Below are 22,878 nucleotides of genomic sequence, written 5' to 3'. Positions count from 1 at the left end.
CATAACAGGTGTAGCTGGACAGCTTGAAAAATGGTCCCACAGTGACATCAAACTTACACAAGTTACAAACACAGTTCCTCCTTGCACTCCTTTTACTGCATTCATCTTCACAATTTTCACTGAAGGGAGACCAATCGTGCTCTACCCTCTTTCGGTGAAAAGCTATGTTTTTCTCAGGAGGGTGAGAATGTTCAGGAATAGAGAGAAATTAGAGATCATAGGTTCACAGATGACAACCTCAGATGGTGTGGCAGTCATTTTGTTCTCTTCAAAGCAAATCTATATCAGTAACAAAGAGCAGCGGCTCTCAACCAGGATGATTTTGCATCCCAGGGGACAAATGACAATGCCTGGGGACATCTGGGGGTGTCACCACTTGGGGGGAGGGTGCTACTGCATCTAGTGGGTAGAGGTCAAGGATGCTGCTAAACATTGTACAATGCATAGGACAGCTCCCCACATATGAGAATTATTTGCCCCAAATGTCAAGTGTGAGGTTAAGGGACCCTGACCTAGACAGACAGCGCTATGAACATAGAACTCTCAAGAATCATGTGTGCGTGATTCCACCTCCTTACATCTCAATCAGGGCCAAGCAGAATAGTAAATTACCTACTCCCAATAGCAAAGCTGCCAAGACATTTGAGCACAAAAAAAATCCTGTTGAGACATGAATATGTGTGCATTTGCACTAGTCTCAATAACAAATGGGAGAAATAAGGAAAAAATAAAACAAAATATTGATACAAATAATTAGCCCTGACTTTAACATGACAGGGGAGAAAACTAACACTTAAAGCATTTACTGTAGATCACCTTGCTGAGTGTTCACAACCACCTCTGTGGAAGTTGTTACTTTCTAAACACTCAGCATGATCAGTAACTAGCTCTATGTCACCCAGTAAGAGAACTGGGATTAACCTGTCAGTTAATCCTCCTGCCTCTTTCCGTGGGATGTGGTCAAGTTCAAAACAGCTAGTAAGGTCTTCCCTGGTGGTGCAGTGGTTGAGAATCTGCGTGGTAACGCAGGAGACACGGGTTCGAGCCCTGGTCTGGGAGGATCCCACATGCCGTGGAACAACTAGGCCCGTGAGCCACAACTACTGAGCCTGCGCGTCTGGAGCCTGTGCTCCGCAACAAGAGAGGCCGCGATAGTGAGAGGCCCGCGCACCGCGATGAAGAGTGGCCCCCGCTCGCCGCAACTAGAGAAAGCCCTAGCACAGAAACGAAGACCCAACACAGCAAAAATAAATAAATTAATTAATAAACTCCTACCCCCAACATTTTCTTTAAAAAAAAGAGCTAGTAAGATTGTTGAAGAGGAAGATAATTATGATTTTTAAAAATAGATGAAAATGATGTAGTACTTCTGCCTTGACATTTGTTGACATCAATATGTAGGAGATATTATCCAGACAGCTCTGTCTCTCCCAAGTAAAGGACAGGAGGAAATGGGCTGAAAGGACATGATGGCAAGAATTCAAGCTTAGTCTTAGGGGAGAATCGCTTGACAGTGGTCAGCACTGACATAGACTATTGAAGGGTGTTGTGTAATCTTTGTCTCTGGAAGGTTTCATAGGCTGAGGAAGGTTTAGGAGGGTTTGAAATTGGCCTTGACTGAGGGGGAGGACATGGCTGGGCAGAGCTCCAGTTAAATGCTGCTCTGGGAAAAAGAAAAAAATAATGAAAGGGGATGAAGAAAGCCTATGGGACTAATGGGACACCACTAAGAGAAATAATGTCTGTATCATTGGAATTCCAGAAGGAGAAGAGAGGGAGAAAGAGGCAGAAAGATTATTTAAAGTAATAATGGCTGAGAACTTCCCAAACATGGGGAGAGATTTGGATATCCAGTTCTCAAAGCTAATAGGTCACCCCAAAATTTCAATCCAAGACAGTCTTCTCCAAGACACATTATAATAAAACTATCTAAATCAAAGCCAAAGAGAGAATTTTTAAAACAGCTAGAGAAAAAAATTTTTCTCTCATACAAGGGAACCCCCATGAGGCTATAACCATATTTTTCAGCAAAAACCTTGCAAGCTTGGAGAGAAAATGGGATTATATATTTAAAATGCTGAAAGAAAAAAAACTGTTAGTCAAGAATACTTTACCTAGCAAAGCTGTCCTTCAAAAATGGAGGTGAGATAAAGATTCTCTAACAAACAAAAGTTGAAGGAGTTCATCACCAGTAGACCTGCCTTACAGGAAATGCTGAAAGGAATCTTCAGGCTGAAATGTAAGAGTTCAAATTAACAGCATGAAAACACATGAAAATGTATAACACACTGGTAAAGAATTCAGAATACTCTAATACTGTAATATGGTGGTGTGTTAACCACTTAACTCTAGTATAAAGGTTAAAGGACAAAATTATTTAAAATAGCTATAGCTACAATAATTTGGTTATGAATACACAATATAAAAAGATGTAAATTCTGACATCAAAAACATAAAAGGGGGGCTTCCCTGGTGGCGCAGTGGTTGAGAGTCCGCCTGCCAATGCAGGGGACGCGGGTTCGTGCCCCGGTCCGGGAGGATCCCGCATGCTGCAGAGCGGCTGGGCCCGTGAGCCGTGGCCACTGAGCCTGCGCGTCCGGAGCCTGTGCTCCGCAACGGGAGAGGCCGCAACAGTGAGAGGCCCGCGTACCGCAAAAAAAAAAAAAAAGAAACATAAAAGGGGAGCATAAAAGGGGAGAGTTTTTGTATGTGGTCAAAGTTAAATTGTTATCAGCATAAAATATTCTGTTATAGCCCTACAAAGTTTTATGTAATCCTCGTGGTAACCACAAAACAAAAAGCTACAGTAGATTCACAAGAGATAAAGCAAAGGGGATCAAAGCATACCACTATGGAAAATCATCAATTCATAATGGAAGTCAGGAAGAGTGGAAGAAAGGAACAAGGGAACTACAAAACAGCTAGAAAACAGTGAATAAGATGGCATTAGTAAGTCCTTACCTGTCAATAATTACACTAAATGTAAATAAATTGAACTATCCAATCAAAAGACATAGAGTAGCTAAAAAACAAGACCCAAATATATGCTGCCTGCAAGAGACTCACCTCAGCTTTAAAGACACACAAAGTGAAGGGATGAAAAAAGATAATTCATGCAAGTGGAAACCAAAAGAGAGCAGGGGTGGCTATACGTATATCAGAAAAAAGTAGACTTTAAGTAAAAAAAAATGGTAACAAGAGGAAAAGTGGGTCATTATATAATGATAAAAGTGTCAATTCATCAAGAAGATACAACAATTGTAAATATATGTTCACCCAACATTGGAGTACTTATATATATTAAGCAAATACAGATCTGAAGAAAGAAGTAGACAATGATATAATAATAGTAGGGACTTCAATACCCCACTTTCAGCAATGGATAGATTATCCAAACAGAAAATCAATAAGGAGACATTAGACTTGAACCATACTTTAGATCAAATGAACCTAACAGACATATATAGAACATTCCATCTAACAAAAGCAGAATACACATTCTTCTCAAGCGCACATGGAACACTCTCCAGGATATATCATATGATAGGTCACAAAGCAAATCTTGGCAAATTTTAAAAGACTGAAATCATACCAAGTACCTTTTCCAACAACAGTGGTATTAAACTAGAATTCAATAATAGGAAGAAAGCTGGAAAATTCATAAGTATGTGGGAATTAAACAACACACTCCTGAACAACCAATAAGTCAAAGAACAAATCAAAACAGAAATTTAAAAATATCTTGAAACAAATGACAATGGAAACACAACATAGCATTATCTTTTTTAAGACATTTTTCCAAAAAAACCCATACAGATGGCCAATAGATACATGAAAAGGTGCTCAACATCACTAACCACCAGGAAAATGCAAATCAAAACCACAATGAGATATCACCTCACACCTCTTTAAATGGTATCATCAAAAAGACAAAAGATAGTGTTGGTGAGGATGGAGAAAAGGGAACCCGTGTGCACTGTTGGTGGGAATGTAAATTGGTACAGCCACTATGGAAATCAATACAGAGGTTCCTCAAAAAGTTAAAAAATAGAACTACCATATGATCAAGCAGCCCCACTTCTGGGTATATATCCAAAGGAAATGAAAACAGGATCTCAAAGAGATATCTGCACTCCTGTGTCTATTACAGCATTATTCACAATAAGCAGGATATGGAAACATCGTAAGTGTCTGTCAATGTATGAATGGATAAAGAAGCTCTGGAAATGTAGTGTACAGTATGGCAACTATAGTTAACAGTACTGTATTGTATATTTGAAAGTTGGTAAGAGAGTAGATTTTATAAGTTCTCACCACAAAAAGAAAAATTGTAACTATTTGAGGTGATGGGTGTGTTAACTAACTTTATCATGGTAATTATTTTGCAGTATATATATATAACAAATCATTACGTTGCACACCTTAAACTCACACAACGTTATATATCAATTATATCTCAATGAACCTGGAAAAAAACATGGTGTGGAAATACACACACATACACACACACACACACACACACACACACACACACATACTGAACTATTATAAGTCATGAGAAAAAAAAAGAAATTCTGCCATTCGTGACAACATGGATTGACCTTGAGGGCATTACGCTAAGGGAAATAAGTCAGACATAGAAAGATGAATACTGTATGATCTCACTTTCATGTGGAATCTAAAAAAGCCAAATTCTTAAAAACAGAGAGTAGAGTGGTGGTTGCCAGGGGCTGGGGTGGGGGAAATGGGGAGATGTTGGTCAAGGGGTACAAACTTCCAATTATAAGACAACTAAGTTCTGGAGATTTAATGTCAAACATGGTGATTATAATTAATGATACTATATTAAATACTTGAAAGTTGCTAAGAGTAAATCTTAAATGTTCTCACCACAAAAAGGAGATGGGGGACGTCCCTGGTGGCGCAGCGGTTAAGAATCGCCTGCCAATGCAGGGGACACAGGTTCGAGCCCTGGTCCAGGAAGATCCCACATGCTGCGGAGCAACTACGCCCGTGTGCCACAACTACTGAGCCTGCGCTCTAGAGGCCACGAGCCACAACTACTGAAGCCCACGCACCTAGAGCCCGTGCTCAGCAACAGGAGAAGCCACCGCAGTGAGAAGCCCACACACCACAACACAGAGCAGCTCCCGCTCACGGCAACTGGAGAAAGCCTTCAAGCAGCAATGAAGACCCAATGCAGCCAAAAATAAAAAAGTAAATTTATTTTTTAAAAAAAGGAGATGGTAATTATGTGATGTGATAGAGGTGTTAGCTAACACTATGGTGGTCATCATTTTGAAATCTATATCAAATCAACATGTTGTACACCTTAAACTTACACAATGCTATAGGTCAGTTATATCTCTATAAAGCTGGGAAGCAAAAAAAGGAAAGCAAATGCCGCTCTGAGAATGAGCCCCAACCACAGTCCAAATGGAGCTTCTCCCCCACTGTCCTCCCCACCCCTACCTCCCACTCCCTGTGTAAGGAGCCCAGCCCATCCTCCATTACATCTCTAACAGCCTGACCTGGTGTGTCCTCTCTCCTTTCATTTCCAACTCTCTCAGGACATCATCTCCCCCAGCCCTTTATAACTCGTTTTGAATGGTTAGATCTACATGGTGGATAAGTGGGTGCTCATTATACCACTCCTCCACCTTTCTTTATGCATGATAATGTTTATAATTAAAAAGGAGCAGGAGGTGTACAGGAACTGAGGGCAGATCGTGTAGGGTCCCATCACCATTTAGAGAGGTTGGGTTCTACCTAGAAAGAGATGTGTAGAGAGGAGAGGCTTAAGTAAAGGCATGATATCATGGTTTGACTTTCCATTTGCTTTTGTTTTTATTTTTGTTTTATTTATTTCAGGGGTTTTGTTTTTTGTTTATTGAGTTTTTTTGGCTGTGCTGTGTGGCTTGTGGAATTTTAGTTCCCTGACCAGGGACTGAACCTGGGCCCTCGGCAGTGAGAGTATGGAGTCCTAACCACTGGGCCACCAGGGAATTCCCTGACTTTCCATGTTAACAGGACATGTCAGGGTTTTCTTCCTCCATTTAAATGACTCAATATAGGATGAGGAAAGTTGCAACTCTGATTGCAGTTTTACCAGAGCCACTAAAATGTGCCTTTCATTACTCCAAAGCCAAGTATAAATAGCAAATGACCTAAATCAAGCATAGCACAGGAATGGCCAACGATGATCCAAAGAGCTATACAAATGCTGAAGCAAAACTATAATCCTCATTTAAAAAATTTTCCAGTTGCGAAACACATTCAATCTGTTTAAGACTCTGATTTCTCTCTATGCCACTGCCCATGGTACTGTATTTGGTTTGGACCAAGAATAATCCTGGCAATTACCCTGCACATTAGCCAGTCATGGGGTTTCAGGCACCCCAACCCCAGCTCTTCTCCTCCATTGAGGACACAGCTGACATGGCACTGATGACATGTTTCAAGTCATTCCAGGAAGAGGAGTTGAAGACAAAGTCCTTTTTAAACGGAAATAAGCTAAACATAGAACGATACAGTTAAAATATGGAAACTAACAAAATCAGTTGCTCCAAACCCTCTAACAACATGTGAACATTTTAAAATGCTGCATGATTTCAGGTAAGATACTTAAATTCACTCGGCTGTTTCTTCTTTTGTTAAGTCAGATAAGTAATACTTGCTTTTGAATAAAATAAATAATGAGAAGCAATAAAAATTCATGAATAAAATGGACCTTGTGAATAAAACTTTTATATTCTTTATAAAAAGTGTTATTGAAACTATTCAACTTGAGTCCACAAAGAGAAGAAAAAAAGACTGATTTAGGGTAACTATTTTACAATACGGATATTCATATCTACAACGACTAAATCTTAACTAAGATAACCTATCTATCTGGAAAGAAACATAGGTCTGACAGGGAGGTGGTGAAAGGGAATACATAGATATTTAAGGCATCTATCTGGATTCGCAACACAAAGTAAAAATGAACTATAAAACTATGAGAAAAATTGCCAGGTACCCTGATTTCTAGCCCCCCACACCCTCAATTCTCCCCCAAAGGACTCCTGTATAATCCTTGGAGAGGTTTTATAAATGGCTTTTTTCCCCCTGATCTATTGGAATGTGCTGTGGCAAAGCACTATATGTGAAACTGTAACCTGAGGCTTTCGGCAATCACTGTACTACTAAAATGAACCTTGGTATTCCCCTTTATAGCTAATCAGATGATAATCTAGCAGACAAACACTATAATATATGATGAGCTCCAGTCATCTTTGGAATGATAGCAAAGATATTAACATTGGGAAGCCTCCGTCACTTTTGAGCAAGCAGATTTTAGTTCCTGCATTCATAGGTTCAAATGTTCTTTAGTTCCTCAGAAAGTACGTTCGATTACCTGGAATTGTGCTAAATAAAAGTCGAAAGGTGGAGGACCTTCAAGATGGCGTTAGAGTAAGACGTGGAGATCACCTTCCTCCCCTCAAGTACATCAAAAATACATCTACCTGTGGAACAGCTCCTACATAATACCCAGCACACGCTGGCAGAAGACCTCAGACTTCCCAAAAGGCAAGAAACTCCCCACGTACCTGGGAAGGGCAAAAGAAAAAAGAATAAACAGAGACAAAAGAATAGGGAAGGGACCTGCACCAGTGGGAGGGAGCCGTGAAGGAGGAAAGGTTCCCACACACTAGGAGCCCCTTCGCGGGCGGAGACTGCGGGTGGGGGAGGGGGAAGCTCCGGAGCCGCGGAGGAGAGCGCAGCCACAGGCTGCGGAGGGCAAAGCGGAGAGATTCCCGCACAGAGGATCGGTGCCGACCAGCACTCACCAGCCCGAGAGGCTTGTCTGCTCACCTGCCGGGGCGGGCGGGGCTGGGAACTGAGCCTCGGGCTTCATTCCGATGCAGGGAGAGGACTGGGGTTGGCTGCGTGAACACAGCCTGAAGGGGGCTAGTGCGCCACGGCTGGCCGGGAGGGAGTCCGGGAGAAGTCTGGAGCTGCCGAAGAGACAAGAGACATTTTCTTGCCTCTTTGTCTCCTGGTGCTCGAGGAGAGGGGATTAAGTGCGCCGCTTAAAGGAGCTCCAGAGACGGGCGCGAGCCGCAGCTATCAGAGCGGACCCCAGAGACGGGCATGAGACGCTAGGGCTGCTGCTGCCGCCACCAAGAAGCCTGTGTGCGATCCCAGGTCACTCTCCACACCTCCCCTCCTGGGAGCGTGTGCAGCCCGCCACTGCCAGGGTCCCGGGATCCAGGGACAACTGCCCGGGAGAACGTGCGGTGCACCTCAGGCTGGTGCAACGTCACACCGGCCTCTGCCGCCGTGGGCTCGCCCCGCATCCGTACCCCTCCCTCCCCCAGGCCTGAGTGAGCCAGAGCCTCCGAATCAGCTGCTCCTTTAACCCTGTCCTGTCTGGGCGGGAACAGACACCCTCAGGCGACCTACACACAGAGGCGGGGCCAAATCCAAAGCTGAACCCCGGGAGCTGTGTGAACAAAGAAGAGAAAGGGAAATCTCTCCCAGCAGCCTCAGGAGCAGCGGATTAAATCTCCACAATCAACTTAGGTACCCTGCATCTGTGGAACACCTGAATAGAAAACGAACCATCTGAAAATTGAGGCAGTGGACTTTGGGGGCAACCGCAGACGTGGGATTTGCTGTCTGCGACTGACTAGTTTCTGATTTTTATGTTTAACTTAGTTTAGTTTTTAGTGCTTGTTACCATTGGTGGATTTGTTTATTGGTTGGGTTGCTCTCTTTTTTTTTTCCTCATTAAAAATTTTTTTTATATTAATAATTAAAAAAAATTTTAATAACTATTTTATTTTATTTTTCTTTCTTTTATTCTCCCTTTTCTTCTGAGCCGTGTGACTGACAGGGTCTTGGTGTTCTGGCCAGGTGTCAAGCCTGAACCTCTGAGGTAGGAAAGGCGAGTTCAGGACATTGGACCACAGAGACCTCCCGGCCCCATGTAATATCAATCGGCGAGAACTCTCCTAGAGATCTCTGTCTCAATGCTAAGACCCAGCTCAACTCAACGACCAGCAAGCTCCAGTGCTGGACACCCCATGCCAAACAACTAGCAAGACAGGAATACAACCCCACCCATTAGCAGAGAGGCTGCCTAAAATCATAATAAGTTCACAGACACCCCCAAACACACCACCGGACGTGGCCCTGCCCACCAGAAAGACAAGATCCAGCCCCACCTACCAGAACACAGGCACCAGTACCCTCCATCAGGAAGCCTACACAGCCCACTGAACCAACCTTACCCACTGGGGGCAGATACCAAAAACAACAGGAACTATGAACCTGCAGCCTGCAAAAAGGAGACCCTAAACACAGTAAGTTAAGCAAAATGCGAAGACAGAGAAATACGCAGCAGATGAAGGAGCAAAGTAAAAACCCACCAGACCAAACAAATGAAGAGGAAATAGGCATTCTACCTGAAAAATAATTCAGACTAATGATAGTAAAGATAATCCAAAATCTTGGAAATAGAATGAAGAAAATACAAGAAACGTTTAACAAGGAACTGGAAGAGCTAAAGAGCAAACAAACAATGATGAACAACACAATAAATGAAATTAAAAATTCTCTAGAAGGAGTCAATAGCAGAATAACTGAGGCAGAAGAACAGATAAGTGACCTGGAAGATAAAATAGTGGAAGTAACTACTGCAGAGCAGAATAAAGAAAAAAGAAGGAAAAGAACTGAGGACAGTCTCAGAGACCTCTGGGACAACATTAAACACATCAACATTCGAATTATAGGGGTCTCAGAAGAAGAAGAGAAAAAGAAAGGGACTGAGAAAATCTGAAGAGACTATAGTTGAAAACTTCCCTAACATGGAAAAGGAAGGAATCAATCAAGTCCAGAAAACACGAAGAGTCCCATACAAGATAAATCCAAGGGGAAACACATCAAAACACATATTAATCAAACTATCAAAAATTAAATACAAAGAAAAAATATTAAAAGCAGCAAGGGAAAAACAACAAATAACATACAAGGGACTCCCCATAAGGTTAACAGCTGATATTTCAGCAGAAACTCTGCAAGCCAGAAGGGAGTGGCAGGACATATTTAAAGTGATGAAAGGGAAAAACCTACAACCAAGATTACTCTACCCAGCAAGGATCTCATTCAGATTCGATGGAGAAATTTAAACCTTTACAGATAAGCAAAAGTGAAGAGAATTCAGCACCAACAAAGCAGCTTTACAACAAATGCTAAAGGAACTTCTCTAGCCAGGAAACACAAGAGAAGGAAAAAGACCTACAAAAACAAACCCAAAACAATTAACAAAATGGTAATAGGAACATACATATCGATAACTACCTTAAATTTAAATGCTCCCACGAAAAGACATAGACTGGCTGAATGGATACAAAAACAAGACCCATATATATGCTGTGTACAGGAGACCCACTTCAGACCTAGGGGCACATACAGACTGAAAGTGAGGGGATGGAAAAAGATGTTCCATGCAAGTGGAAATCAAAAGAAAGCTAGAGTAGCAATAATCATATCACAGAAAATAGACTTTAAAATAAAGAATATTACAAGAGACAAAGAAGGACACTACATAACGATCAAGGGATCAATCCAAGAAGAAGATATAACAATTGTAAATATTTCTGCACCCAACATAGGAGCGCCTCAATACATAAGGCAAATGCTAACAGCCATACAAGGGGAAATCAATAGGAACTCAATCATAGTAGGGGTCTTTAACACCCCACTTTCACCAATGGACAGATCATCCAAAATGAAAATAAATAAGGAAACACAAGCTTTAAATGACACATTAAAAAAGATGGACTTGATATTTATAGGACATTCCATCCAAAAACAACAGAATACACTTTCTTCTCAAGTGCTCAAGGAACACTGTCCAGGAGAGATCATATATTGGGTCACAAATCTAGCCTTGGTAAATTTAAGAAAATTGAAATTGTATCAAGTATCTTTTCTGACCACGACGCTATGAGACTAGATATAAATTACAGGAAAAAAATGTAAAAAATACAACACATGGAGGCTAAACAATACACTACTAAATAACCAAGAGATCACTGAAGAAATCAAAGAGGAAATAAAAAAATACCTAGAAACAAATGACAATGAAAACACGAGGACCCAAAACCTATGGGATGCAGCAAAAGCAGTTCTGAGAGGGAAGTTTAGAGCAATACAATCCTACCTTAAGAAACAAGAAACATCTCAAATAAACAACCTAACCTTACACCAAAAGCAATTAGAGAAAGAACAACAACAACAAAAACCCAAAAGTAGCAGAAGGAAAGAAATCATAAAGATCAGATCAGAAATAAATGAAAAAGAAATGAAGAAAACAATAGCAAAGATCAATAAAACTAAAAGCTGGTTCTTTGAGAAGATAAACAAAACTGATAAACCATTAGCCAGACTCATCAAGAAAAAAAGGGAGAAGACTTAAATCAACAGAATTAGAAATGAAAATGGAGAAGTAACAACTGACACGGTAGAAATACAAAGGATCATGAGAGATTACTACAAGCAACGCTATGCCAATAAAATGGACAACCTGGAAAAAATGGACAAATTCTTAGAAAAGCACAACCTTCCGAGACTGAACCAGGAAGAAATAGAAAATATTAACAAACCAATCACAAGCACTGAAATTGAAACTGTGATTAAAAATCTTCCAACAAGGGCTTCCCTGGTGGCGCAGTGGTTGAGAGTCCACCTGCCAGTGCAGGAGACACGGGTTCGTGCCCCAGTCCGGGAAGATCCCACATGCCGCGTAACGGCTAGGTACGTGAGCCATGGCCACTGAGCTTGCGCGTCCAGAGCCTATGCTCTGCAACGGGAGAGGCCACAACAGTGAGAGGCCCGCGTAATGCAAAAAAAAAAAAAAAATCTTCCATCAAACAAAAGCCCAGGACCAAATGGCTTCACAGGGGAATTCTATCAAAAATTTAGAGAAGAGCTAACACCTATCCTTCTCAAACTCTTCCAAAATGTAGCAGAGGGAGGAACACTCCCAAACTCTTGCTACGAGGCCACCATCACCCTGACACCAAAACCACAAAAAGATGTCACACAAAAAGAAAACTACAGGCCAATATCACTGTTGAACATACATGCAAAACTCCTCAACAAAATACTAGCAAACAGAATCCAAAAGCACATTAAAAGGATCATACACCACAATCAAGTGGGGTTTATTCCAGGAATGCAAGGATTCTTCAGTATACGCAAATCAATCAATGTGATATACCATATAGACAAATTGAAGGATAAAAACCATATGATCATCTCATTAGATGCAGAGAAAGCTTTTGACAAAATTCAACATTCATTTATGATAAAAACCCTCCAGAAAGTAGGCAAGGAGGGAACTTACCTCAACATAATAAAGGCCATATATGACAAACCCACAGCCAACATCGTTCTCAATGATGAAAAACTGAAACCATATCCTCTAAGATCAGGAACAAGACAAGGTTGCCCACTCTCACCACTATTGTTCAACATAGTTTTGGAAATTTTAGCCACAGCAATCAGAGAAGAAAAAGAAATAAAAGGAATCCATATCGGAAAAGAAAAAGTAAAACTGTCACTGCTTGCAGATGATGTACTATATATAGACAATCCTAAGGATGCTACCAGAAAGCTACTAGAGTTAATCAATGAATTTGGTAAAGTAGTAGGATACAAAATTAATGCACAGAAATCTCTGGCATTCCTATACACTAATGATGAAAAATCTGAAAGAGAAATTAAGGAAACTCCCATTTACCACTGCAACAAAAAGAATAAAATACCTAGGAATAAACCTACCTAAGGAGACAAAAGACCCGTACGCAGAAAACTATAAGACACTGATGAAAGAAATTAAAGATGATACAAATAGATGGAGAGATATACCATGTTCTTGGATTGGAAGAATCAACATTGTGAAAATGACTCTACTATCCAAAGCAATGTACAGATTCAGTGCAATCCCTGTCAAACTACCAACGGCATTTTTCACAGAACTAGAACAAAAAAATTCACAATTTGTATGGAAACACAAAAGACCCCGAATAGCCAACCTTGAGAAAAAGAAGACTATACTACAAAGCTACAGCAATCAAGACAGTATGGTACTGGCACAAAAACAGAAATATAGATCAATGGAACAGGATAGAAAGCCCAGAGGTAAACCCACGCACATATGGTCACCTTATCTTTGATAAAGGAAGTAAGAATATACAATGGAAAAAGGAGAGTCTTCTTCAATAAGTGGTGCTGGGAAAACTGGACCGCTACATGTAAAAGAATGAAATTAGAACATTCCCTAACACCAGACACAAAACTTAACTCAAAATGGATTAAAGACCTAAATGTAAGGCCAGACACTATCAAACTCTTAGAGGAAAACATAGGCAGAACACTCTATGACATAAATCACAGCAAGATCCTTTTTGACCCACCTCCTAGAGAAATGGAAATTAAAACAGAAATAAACAAATGGCACCTAATGAAACTTAAAAGCTTTTGCACAGCAAAGGAAACCATAAACAAGATGAAAAGACAACCCTCAGAATGGGAGAAAATATTTGCAAACGGAGCAACTGACAAAGGATTAATCTCCAAAATATACAAGCAGCTCATGCAGTTCAATAACAAAAAAACAAACAACCCAATCCAAAAATGGGCAGAAGACCTAAATAGACATTTCTCCAAAGAAGATATACAGATTGCCAACAAACACATGAAAGGATGCCCAACATCACTAATCATTAGAGAAACGCAAATCAAAACTACAATAAGGTATCACCTCACACCGGTCAGAAGGGTCATCATCAAAAAATCTAGAAACAATAAATGCTGGAGAGGGTGTGGAGAAAAGGAACCCTCTTGCACTGTTGGTGGGAATATAAATTGATACAGCCACTATGGAGAACAGTATGGAGGTTCCTTAAAAAACTACAAATAGAACTACCATACGACCCCGCAATCCCACTACTAGGCATATACCCTGAGAAAACCATAATTCAAAAAGAGTCATGTACCAAAATGTTTATTGCAGCTCTATTTACAATAGCCAGGACATGGAAGCAACCTAAGTGTCCATCAACAGATGAATGGATAAAGCAGATGTGGCACATATACACAATGGAATATTACTCAGCCACAAAAAGAAATGAAACTGAGTTATTTGTAATGAGGTGGATAGACCTGGAGTCTGTCATACAGAGTGAAGTTAGTCAGAAGGAGAAAAACAAATACCATATGCTAACACATATATATGGAATCTAAGAAAAACAAATGTCATGAAGAGATTAGTGGTAGGACGGGAATAAAACACAGACCTACTAGAGCATGGAGTTGAGAATATGGGGAGGGGGAAGGGTAAGCTGTGACGATGTGAGAGAGTGGCAGGGACATATACACACTACCAAATGTAAAATAGCGAGTGGGAAGCAGCTGCATAGCACAGGGAGATCAGCTCGGTGCCTTGTGACCACCTAGAGGGGTGGGATAGGGAGGGCAGGAGGGAGACGCAAGAGGGAGGGGATATGGGGATATATGTATACGTATAGCTGATTCACTTTGCTCTACAGCAGAAACTAACACAACATTGTAAAGCCATTATACTCCAATAAAGATGTTAAAAAATAATAAAAAATGAAAAAATAAAATTCAAATAAAAATTTTTTTAAAATGCCAAAAGGCTTATCATATGAAATTGTTCTACTGCTGTCTTGTGGCTCTGTCCTCCCAGGGACTTTGAGTCTTTGCTTGTAAGAGTCCTAACTAATGAAGAAATAGGATGGGTGACGCATCGCCACATAGCTGGCAGACAAGTCACAGGCACCAATCCTCAAAATAGGAGAGTCTAAGTATCAGTAGAATTTGACTGGATGCACCAAGTTCTACCATATTGAGTAGTTAATTCAACAAAACAGCTTGCCCATCCAGTCAGGTATAATTTTTAACTCAGTTGATTGGGAGGCCAGTTGATTCAACAAATGTCAACTGGTTCAATGATGATAGTCAAAAAAAAAGAGTAATTATTTTAAAACATAATCATCATTACCTAACTGAAGTTCATACTGGGATGATTAGCTGAGTTACCACAAGTTTCCCGCTCTCTCTGTCTCTATCTGTCTCTTCAGGGATTATACAGAATTATATCCTCTGGGGAACAATGAAGGCATTGTGGTAGTTAGAAGCAATGTGTATGGACTTGGAAGTTTTTTCTTTGCAATTACACTAGCGGAGTTTTGTAGGTTTGTTTTTGTTTTTTTTAAATTTCTTTGGGTTGAAAATTCAAATAGATACTTCATCTATGTGTAGTTGTGTCTTCCTAGATGGGTAGGTTATCTACTTCTGAGATTAAGCCATTGTAGTTATGAATTATTCATACAGTAAAATATTTTCCTTAAATAAATCCTTATTCCTCTTTATGGCCTCAAGTTGAGAAGTTTCACTATCAATTTTAACAAAGAAAAATTTCATTCACAGTGCACACTTTCTTCATTAATTTTTCTGTTTTTATTGTTTAGTTCATTCTATTCTCGCAACAACACTGGGCAGATAGGGCAAGTATCAGTTCCTTCTTAACGCTAGTCTATTTACATCAAACGGAAATAAGTTATTTCACTGGATTGCTTCCTCTCTGCTTTTATGAAGCCCTACTCACCTGGGGCCACCCACTTAGTAAATGGTGGTGTTAGGATTAGAACTCAGGCAATACTAGCGGTAATACTGTGCATATACCATGTATTAATCTACACCCTGTGAGATCTGGGGCAGCATCCTATCAGCAAACAGTTGAATATTTCTGCATTCAATAATATTAAGTACAATAAATAAAGACCATTGAGTATAGTAGAGATCATAGAGTATCATATCCGGGCCAGGGCTTGTTGCCCATTGGTTTTCAGAGAGTTTGGGATTTCGGAGTTGCAGACTGTGGATGTGTATTCCCCTAGTCTTGGTGCACCACTGTGTGAAGCACTAATTATTTACCATACAATGACTACTACACACCTTTTATCTCTTACTCCAAGGCAACCAACCTGTTGGTGGTCAGCAGAGAGAACCATTAGGCCCAAGGATTTTCTCCATCACCTTCATTATGCACAAGAGGCAACTCTCTTTTCTTTCACCACTGAGAGCTCAGCTATCTCTTAATTTTTCACCCGTGTCTTTCTTTCCCTTTCAACTTCTCTGGCTTCTTTGAGAATGATTAGAGAGGGGGGATGAGTAAAAGGATAGGATCATATCACAGAAAAGTCAAGAAGGAAGAGTGTGTCAAAGAGGGGGGCAGAGCGTCCTACACTGTCAAGTGAGTCAAAAAGATTCAGGAGGGTGAGGACCAAGATGCCGTGACCTTGGCAACCAGCGATCCCCTAGTGACATTTGAGGGAGCAGTTTCTTCAGGGTTATGGGAATGGAACCCGGAATGCAAAGAGTTAGGGAGCAAGTGGATGCTGGTGAAGCCAAGACAGTAAATAGAGACCTAATTTTTAATTAGCCAGGATCAACATCTTTTAAAGGTCCTCAGAGTTAAATTCCTTTCACCAGTTCCATGCACTTCCTTATTGTTCCATTAAAACCTGCTTCTCCTCAAGCACTGACAATAAAATACAATCAAAGATGGCTCTTATTAGTCTTCTTTTTTTGTTGTTTGTTTCCATTCAATCGCTGGCATTATAACAGTTTGTCTTCTAATATTGTGCATCATAAATATACAACATTTCAGCTACATCATGGGTTAATATGCTCCTGTGAACTGGCCTGAAGGCTGTCTTACCACATGTCACATATTTACATGGGGAACATCTTTGCTAAATTCCAAAGAATTGAGTAGTGAACTAACAGCTTGAAGTATAGGAAATTGCCATTTCTGTAAGTCAAAAATGATTGCATAGCAGCAATTTGACCTGGTTCAACCTCCTAAGTTTTCAAATGCTACCCTGATACAAACTGAATATTGCCACCCTAATTCACTGTTCCCTAATTATGGTGCAGGAGAACAAGTGGAATTCAGGACGGATTAACATGAGTCTTAATTGAACTTTTGCTAAGTTGTGCAAAAGGGGCCACTTGTCCACTGCAGCAAGGCACCTGACAACGGCACCTTCTAGGCCTGCCTGCCCATGGCGGCTAGTGCTCACCTTTGTTCTACACCAGGCCCAGAAGCTCTTGTTCTACCCTTTCCGATGGTCTTGGACACGACCTAGCCCTGTTGTTCTGGGAACCTACTTTCAGACTGGGCCAAAAGACATCAGACACTTGGGAAAAACAAACAAACAAACCTAGGATCACTTTCTCTGCATCTAATGAAATCTCTCCCTTCACCCAACCCCCCACACCCATATTATTGTCATATGTTCACTAATTTTCAAAAAATATAAGCAATATCAAGGAGTAACTAAGGAAAAATTACATCTAGGGACACAGTTGTCACTTCTTTACTGGCTAAACTCTCCCCTGCTGCCCAGTACCATGATAAAGACTTGTACCAACTATTTGCATCCTACTACGGCCCCTAATGTGTTATCATAAAGAAGAGACTAACGCCGTGCTTTATAAATTGGCTCATAGTCTCTGCCCATAACTAATATAAAATCCATTTTCAACCAGTGCTGTGAAAATAAAGAGCAAATTAACTCAATAAATAACAACTAGAAATTATTCATTCATTTAAACCAAAATTTCCTAAAACAGAATGGTATTCTTGGTAATAAACTGAATCTCATCATAAATCATGACCTGGTCCCATCTAGGAAATTATCTCTCTGTTTATATTTCCTGAACCTAGCATCTTATCTTACACAGAGTGCCTCCACTCAATAAATTCTTCAGGCAAGATGGAAGGAAGGAAGGAAGGAAGGAAGGAAGGAAGGAAGGAAGGAAGGAAGGAAGGAAGGAAGGAAGGAAGGGAGGGAGGGAGGGAGGAAGGGAGGAAGGGAGAGAGGGAGGGAAGGAGGGAGGAAGGGCCAAAGGAAAGTTAGTAGGAAAGAAGGAAAAACTTCCATGCATTTGCTTGTGTAATTGAGGTAACTAGACATGCAATATTTTTTATGAAACAAAACAAGATGTAAAGTGGGAAATAAAATACTATGTTAAGGGGCGCCATAACTTTGAAATAAGGACTGGGAATTTGGACTTTGAGGGATTTTATACTCTTTCTGGTTCTTCACCTGTGTTCTGTCCTATTCCTTGTTCCGTATCCAGGGATGATAAATGCACATACTTCACTTGGTGATACTAATATCTGGAATCTGATCATGTTATCATTCTAAATGCAACAATTCACTGCATTCTTTTATACAGTGATGTTTTGTATTGGTTAGTCCTTGTGGAAAACATGGCACATGAAACTACACCCCAAAACCCAAAATCTACCTGCATTTACACTTCTTCTATGAAACAAGTCCAGATATCACCATCCCAGCTCACTGTTTCTGCAGTGACCTGGTTTTCAGATGCTTCTGTCTTTCCAGTTTCATCACAGTTTTTGCTAAGGACTTGGAGACTGGAGTGAGAGCTATATTTCCACTCGCTTTACAGCATTTTATTTCCAGTACATATCACCTCACAATGTGTTCCCTTGAGGGACATTACAGGATCATTATTTTTAAAATGAAAGGTATGGTTGATGATTGACTGCCCTCTAATTACCCAGAGTGTTTGTCAAAGCCAGTGGGCAGGAGACATAAGCTCTATCTTGCTGTTAAATTGACTGTAAAGTTTACAGCGCATCTCTCCTAGCATGGAAAACTTCCTCAACAAGGATATTTAGTGGAGCAGATCTTTGCCAATGGAACAGATCCCCTCCCCTTCAGGATAAACAGTGAAGAAAATGATCGAATGATCAAACTGGTCCATCCCATGCCTTCAAAATAAGAAGCTTATCTAGGATCAGTGTTCCTCAATCTTTTTTTTTCCATTATTGAGACTTTTCAGACATCTTCTCCTAATAGCTCACCCAGGACATTTTAATACCATAGATACACTTTTCATCTGTTTACGTACTGTGGTCCTTTGGAGGATTATAAACCATTGTTAATACTGAAATTTTTTTCTCCCCACCAAGAACAACTTCCACCCTCTTGAGAATGCATGTTTTAGATGATGCCTCCTAGTGCACACTGATTGAATTCAGATGATGTTCCCCCAATTCTATATGCAAGGCCACCGTATCCTGGAGTATACAACTCAAGAGGATGCAAGATAGAAAATGGTTCTTTAGTAAACCAACTGAAATCTCATTCCTCTCCGAAATATAAGGAAGTCCTAATAACCTTAAAGAGTACATGGTGCCCAAGTCAAAATGGCGCCCAAGTCAAAATGGCGCCCAAGTCAAAAAATTTGCAGCCACCAATTCAAGCTCCTCCACGTACAGAGAGGGGCCAGGCTTTGCTCCCAGAAGGTATAAGACTATGGCCTTGTGACAGCCACCATCTCATTTGCTTGTTTATTAGCACACATTTATTGAGTTCTATGTAGACTTTCAGCTCCATGAGGGCAGTGACCGTTTTCGATTTTGCTCACTGTTATAGAATAAAGGAAAGAAACAATGAAGACAGAAAGGGAAGGAAACAGGAAGACAAGGCAGTATGCTACGTGACTTGAACACTGCCTCTAAGAATACTACATTTAGTGTGAAGGTATATAAACAAATAGTCAAATAAAATATTGTGATGGTTATAACTGAAAAGATGTATAGATATGGTGAGGTTACAAAGCAGTGGTTAATTCTATCTGGTTAGAGGTGGGAAGAAAATGAAGTGAGTTATGAAAACCTTTATGGAGACAAGGATGTATTAGAAGACTTACGTGGGCCCCAGGGCACTCTTGCCTTTGTGGTCTCCTTTTTCTACAAAAGCACGTTTAAGTGTAATATACTTCTAGTACAACAAGATGAGCATCATTATCTGGGCAGTCTAGGAGCACATAGCCTGGAGGCCCACCAAAGACCTCTAGGAGGATGAGAGGTTTAAGTGAGAGAAACTCTAGGACAAGCTGGAAGGGTGGCTGGAAGATGGGGCAGAGTGTTCCAGGCAGAGGCAACAGCGCGTTCCAAGGCCTGGAAGTGAGAGACCTATTAGGACTGGATGCAAGAGAGAAAGACAGAGAAACAGAAGGGGAGAAGTGTGAGAGATGAAGTTAGAGAAGAAGGTGGGGGTCGACCGCAGCAGGCCCCGTGTTAAGGAGTCTGGCTTTATCCTAAAGAGAATAAGAAACCATTTTTTAAAAGCTTTTATGTGAGGAACCAACAGAATCAGGTTTGCATTTTGGATATTCATTCAATCTACATTGCAGCCAAATGACTGGCGAAGGTGTCGTGGATATTCTGGGGGTCCACCCAGGCCCCCTCTTTAGGGCCCACATACCCATCCCCAGCTTCTGGAAATAATGGCTTTTGAAGGTTCATGGCTGAGTCCTTCAGTGGGAATTGCCCTCAGCCATAGGGAACTGCCCTTTCCAAGGGCAGATCCTTTCCCAGAGAGCACCCATGACCGTAACCGGCTAATGTAAAGATACAAAGGCCCAGCCACATTATCTCAATCAGGGACAAACTCGGCTCCTACGATCCCTGAAGGACTGGCTGAGGCCTCTGTTGTAACCTTGTTTCTGGTTACTTCTCCCTCTGCTCAATCTTACTCTGTTAGTTTCCTATGGCTGCATAATACTTTAGCACAAACTTAGTGGCCTAAAAAACACACATTTATCATCTCACAACGTCCATGGGTCAGGAGTCTGGGCACAGCTCAACTGGATCCTCTGCTCAGGCTGCAATCAAAGTGTTGGCCGGACTACATTCTCATCCAGAGATTTGACTTTGGAAAAATCCACTTCCAAACCCACTTCAGTTGTGGACAGAATTCATTTCCTTGTGGTTGTAGGACTGAGCATTCCAGTTTCTTGCTGGCTATTGGCTGGAGGCCGTCTTTGGTGCTGAGAGGCCACCAGCAATTCCTAGAACCTGCTCACAGTTTCATCTGTGCTTTCCCAACATGCCCACTTACTTAATCAAGCCAGCAAGGAGAGTCTCTGGAACAAGTCTGCTAGCAAGACAGACTCAGATATCATATAAATTAACTGCAGGAGTGACATCTCACCAGCTTTGCTGTATTCTATTCATTAGAAGCAAGTCATAGGTCCCCTCCATACTCACGGAGAGAGGGTTACATGAAGGCATGAACATCAGGAGATGACAGGCACCTTAGTGTCTGTCTACCACACGTGCCTTCCTCACTTCTTACAAGTATATCTCCTGAGAGCACTCCCCAATAAACCTTCTGCATTGCACTACCCCTCTTAGAGTTTGTATCCACTGGAGGCAGGGAAGTGAGTTAGAGACTACTGCTGGAATACCAACTATGGGTGATAGCAGTGGGAGATTGAGCTGCACATTTTCCTTCTATTAAGACATGTATAATAATTCTTAGTGGAATTTAGAATGATACATGGCCTATCTGAAAGTAAAATCAAGTCTAAAAACTACAGTCTTCAAGCAGGGATACACACAACAAAAATAATTCATTTCTAGGACTGGAGAGCAGATTAAACATAACATAAAAATAAGGCTTACTATGTTCCACAGTGTGAAAATAAATTGCAGACTACAATCAGTCACTTAAAAAGAGATGATTAGCACTTTATTAAGTTAGCATAGATTGTACTTCTACAAACTGCAGAAATAATCAATGAATAGAGATGCCCTATTAGAGACTGATAGAAAATATATATAAGCAACTGTTGGTATGATAACAGGATCAAATTCCACCTTGTATATCAACACGCCCATTTTTATCCAACCCATTTACAGTAATTACTTGTTATTCTTGCTTATCTTGTCATATACAGAGTGATATAAATGATATTCAAAAAGGATCGATTTTCAATGATTTGGACACATTATAGGCATTCTCCACTGGAAAAATATTTTTTCTTAGGTCTTTAAAGTGTGATATATATATATATATATATATACTGGCCTGACCTTATTGCTGGAAATGCTTAAATACTCATGCATTTTAAAATCAGTAACTACAAATGCCACATGACTGCACTTACACACTGTGCTGTCAGAGAAATATTTTAGGATATATTGGATAGTCAACAGCTTACTATTCCAACGGTCTTCATGGGTATAATTCATTGCCTTTCAATTCCATGCACATTCAAAATTTCTTACGAAAGAAGAATGGTGAAACAAAATATATAATCTTCCCTCAATGAACTGTGATGTTCAGCAGTTGCACAGAAACAAGTGTTGAGTTTCAGGGGGAAACAAAACAGCAGCCCTTCAGAGGGGGGTGAGCCGCTCATCCTCTGTCACAAAGGCATCATTAACGTGCCCTCCCTTCATGTCCAGGGGATCGCAGGGGATGCCATTTTCAATTGTGATTGTGTTTTCCCATTTATCTTCAGTGTTTTCCATTTCAGACGGTCCTTTGTTCTTCCTAAATGCACATAAAAAGAATGATTGGGATCTAGGAAGAGAAAGGATGGTCTTCTGTACAAACATGGAGAGCAGGAAAGGGAAGAGGAACCTTAGAATGATGGGGAAAATGGATGACATTGTGTATTTTCAAATAAATTTCAAAGATCATAAAGAGTTGATGAGATGAAAAGATGCTATCAAGATCAGAAGTCTGCATGGATTATACATATATATGTATATGAATGAATATATACATTTATATGAATGAATATGTTTGTATACACACACATATACATATGTACATTCACACACACAAACTGCATGAAGGAATGTGAGGAAACTATATGGTAAATTGACAAGTTAAAAAATTTAGCTCTAGGAGAACTTCACAAAAATTGAATTTAAAAAAGTAATAAATTCCTCTCACAAGATTT

At 40.5% G+C, this 22,878-nt stretch overlaps 2 protein-coding genes across 4 annotated transcripts in view; both read right to left on the bottom strand.

The window, feature by feature from the left end:
• Positions 1–22,878, bottom strand: part of ACE2 (angiotensin converting enzyme 2) — a 100,806-nt gene that overhangs the window by 62,411 nt on the left and 15,517 nt on the right. The window contains exon 2 of one of the 3 annotated variants that reach the window (XM_067024169.1): positions 2,115–2,232. The exons of the other annotated variants lie outside the window; for them this stretch is intronic. The gene's annotated coding sequence lies outside the window, so the exon portion shown is untranslated. The remainder of the gene's footprint in view (positions 1–2,114; positions 2,233–22,878) is intronic. 3 annotated transcript variants of the gene reach the window in all.
• Positions 21,632–22,878, bottom strand: part of CLTRN (collectrin, amino acid transport regulator) — a 41,074-nt gene continuing 39,827 nt past the window's right edge. The window contains exon 6 of the mRNA XM_067024172.1: positions 21,632–22,463. Within this exon, the coding sequence (XP_066880273.1) occupies positions 22,307–22,463 (157 nt within the window). The 3' untranslated portion in view covers positions 21,632–22,306. The remainder of the gene's footprint in view (positions 22,464–22,878) is intronic.

Source organism: Kogia breviceps, chromosome X (assembly GCF_026419965.1).
Source record: "Kogia breviceps isolate mKogBre1 chromosome X, mKogBre1 haplotype 1, whole genome shotgun sequence".
NCBI classification, from domain to species: domain Eukaryota; kingdom Metazoa; phylum Chordata; class Mammalia; order Artiodactyla; family Physeteridae; genus Kogia; species Kogia breviceps.
The sequence above is the reverse complement of the archived record's forward strand: the minus strand, read 5'-3'. Positions and strand labels throughout refer to the sequence as shown.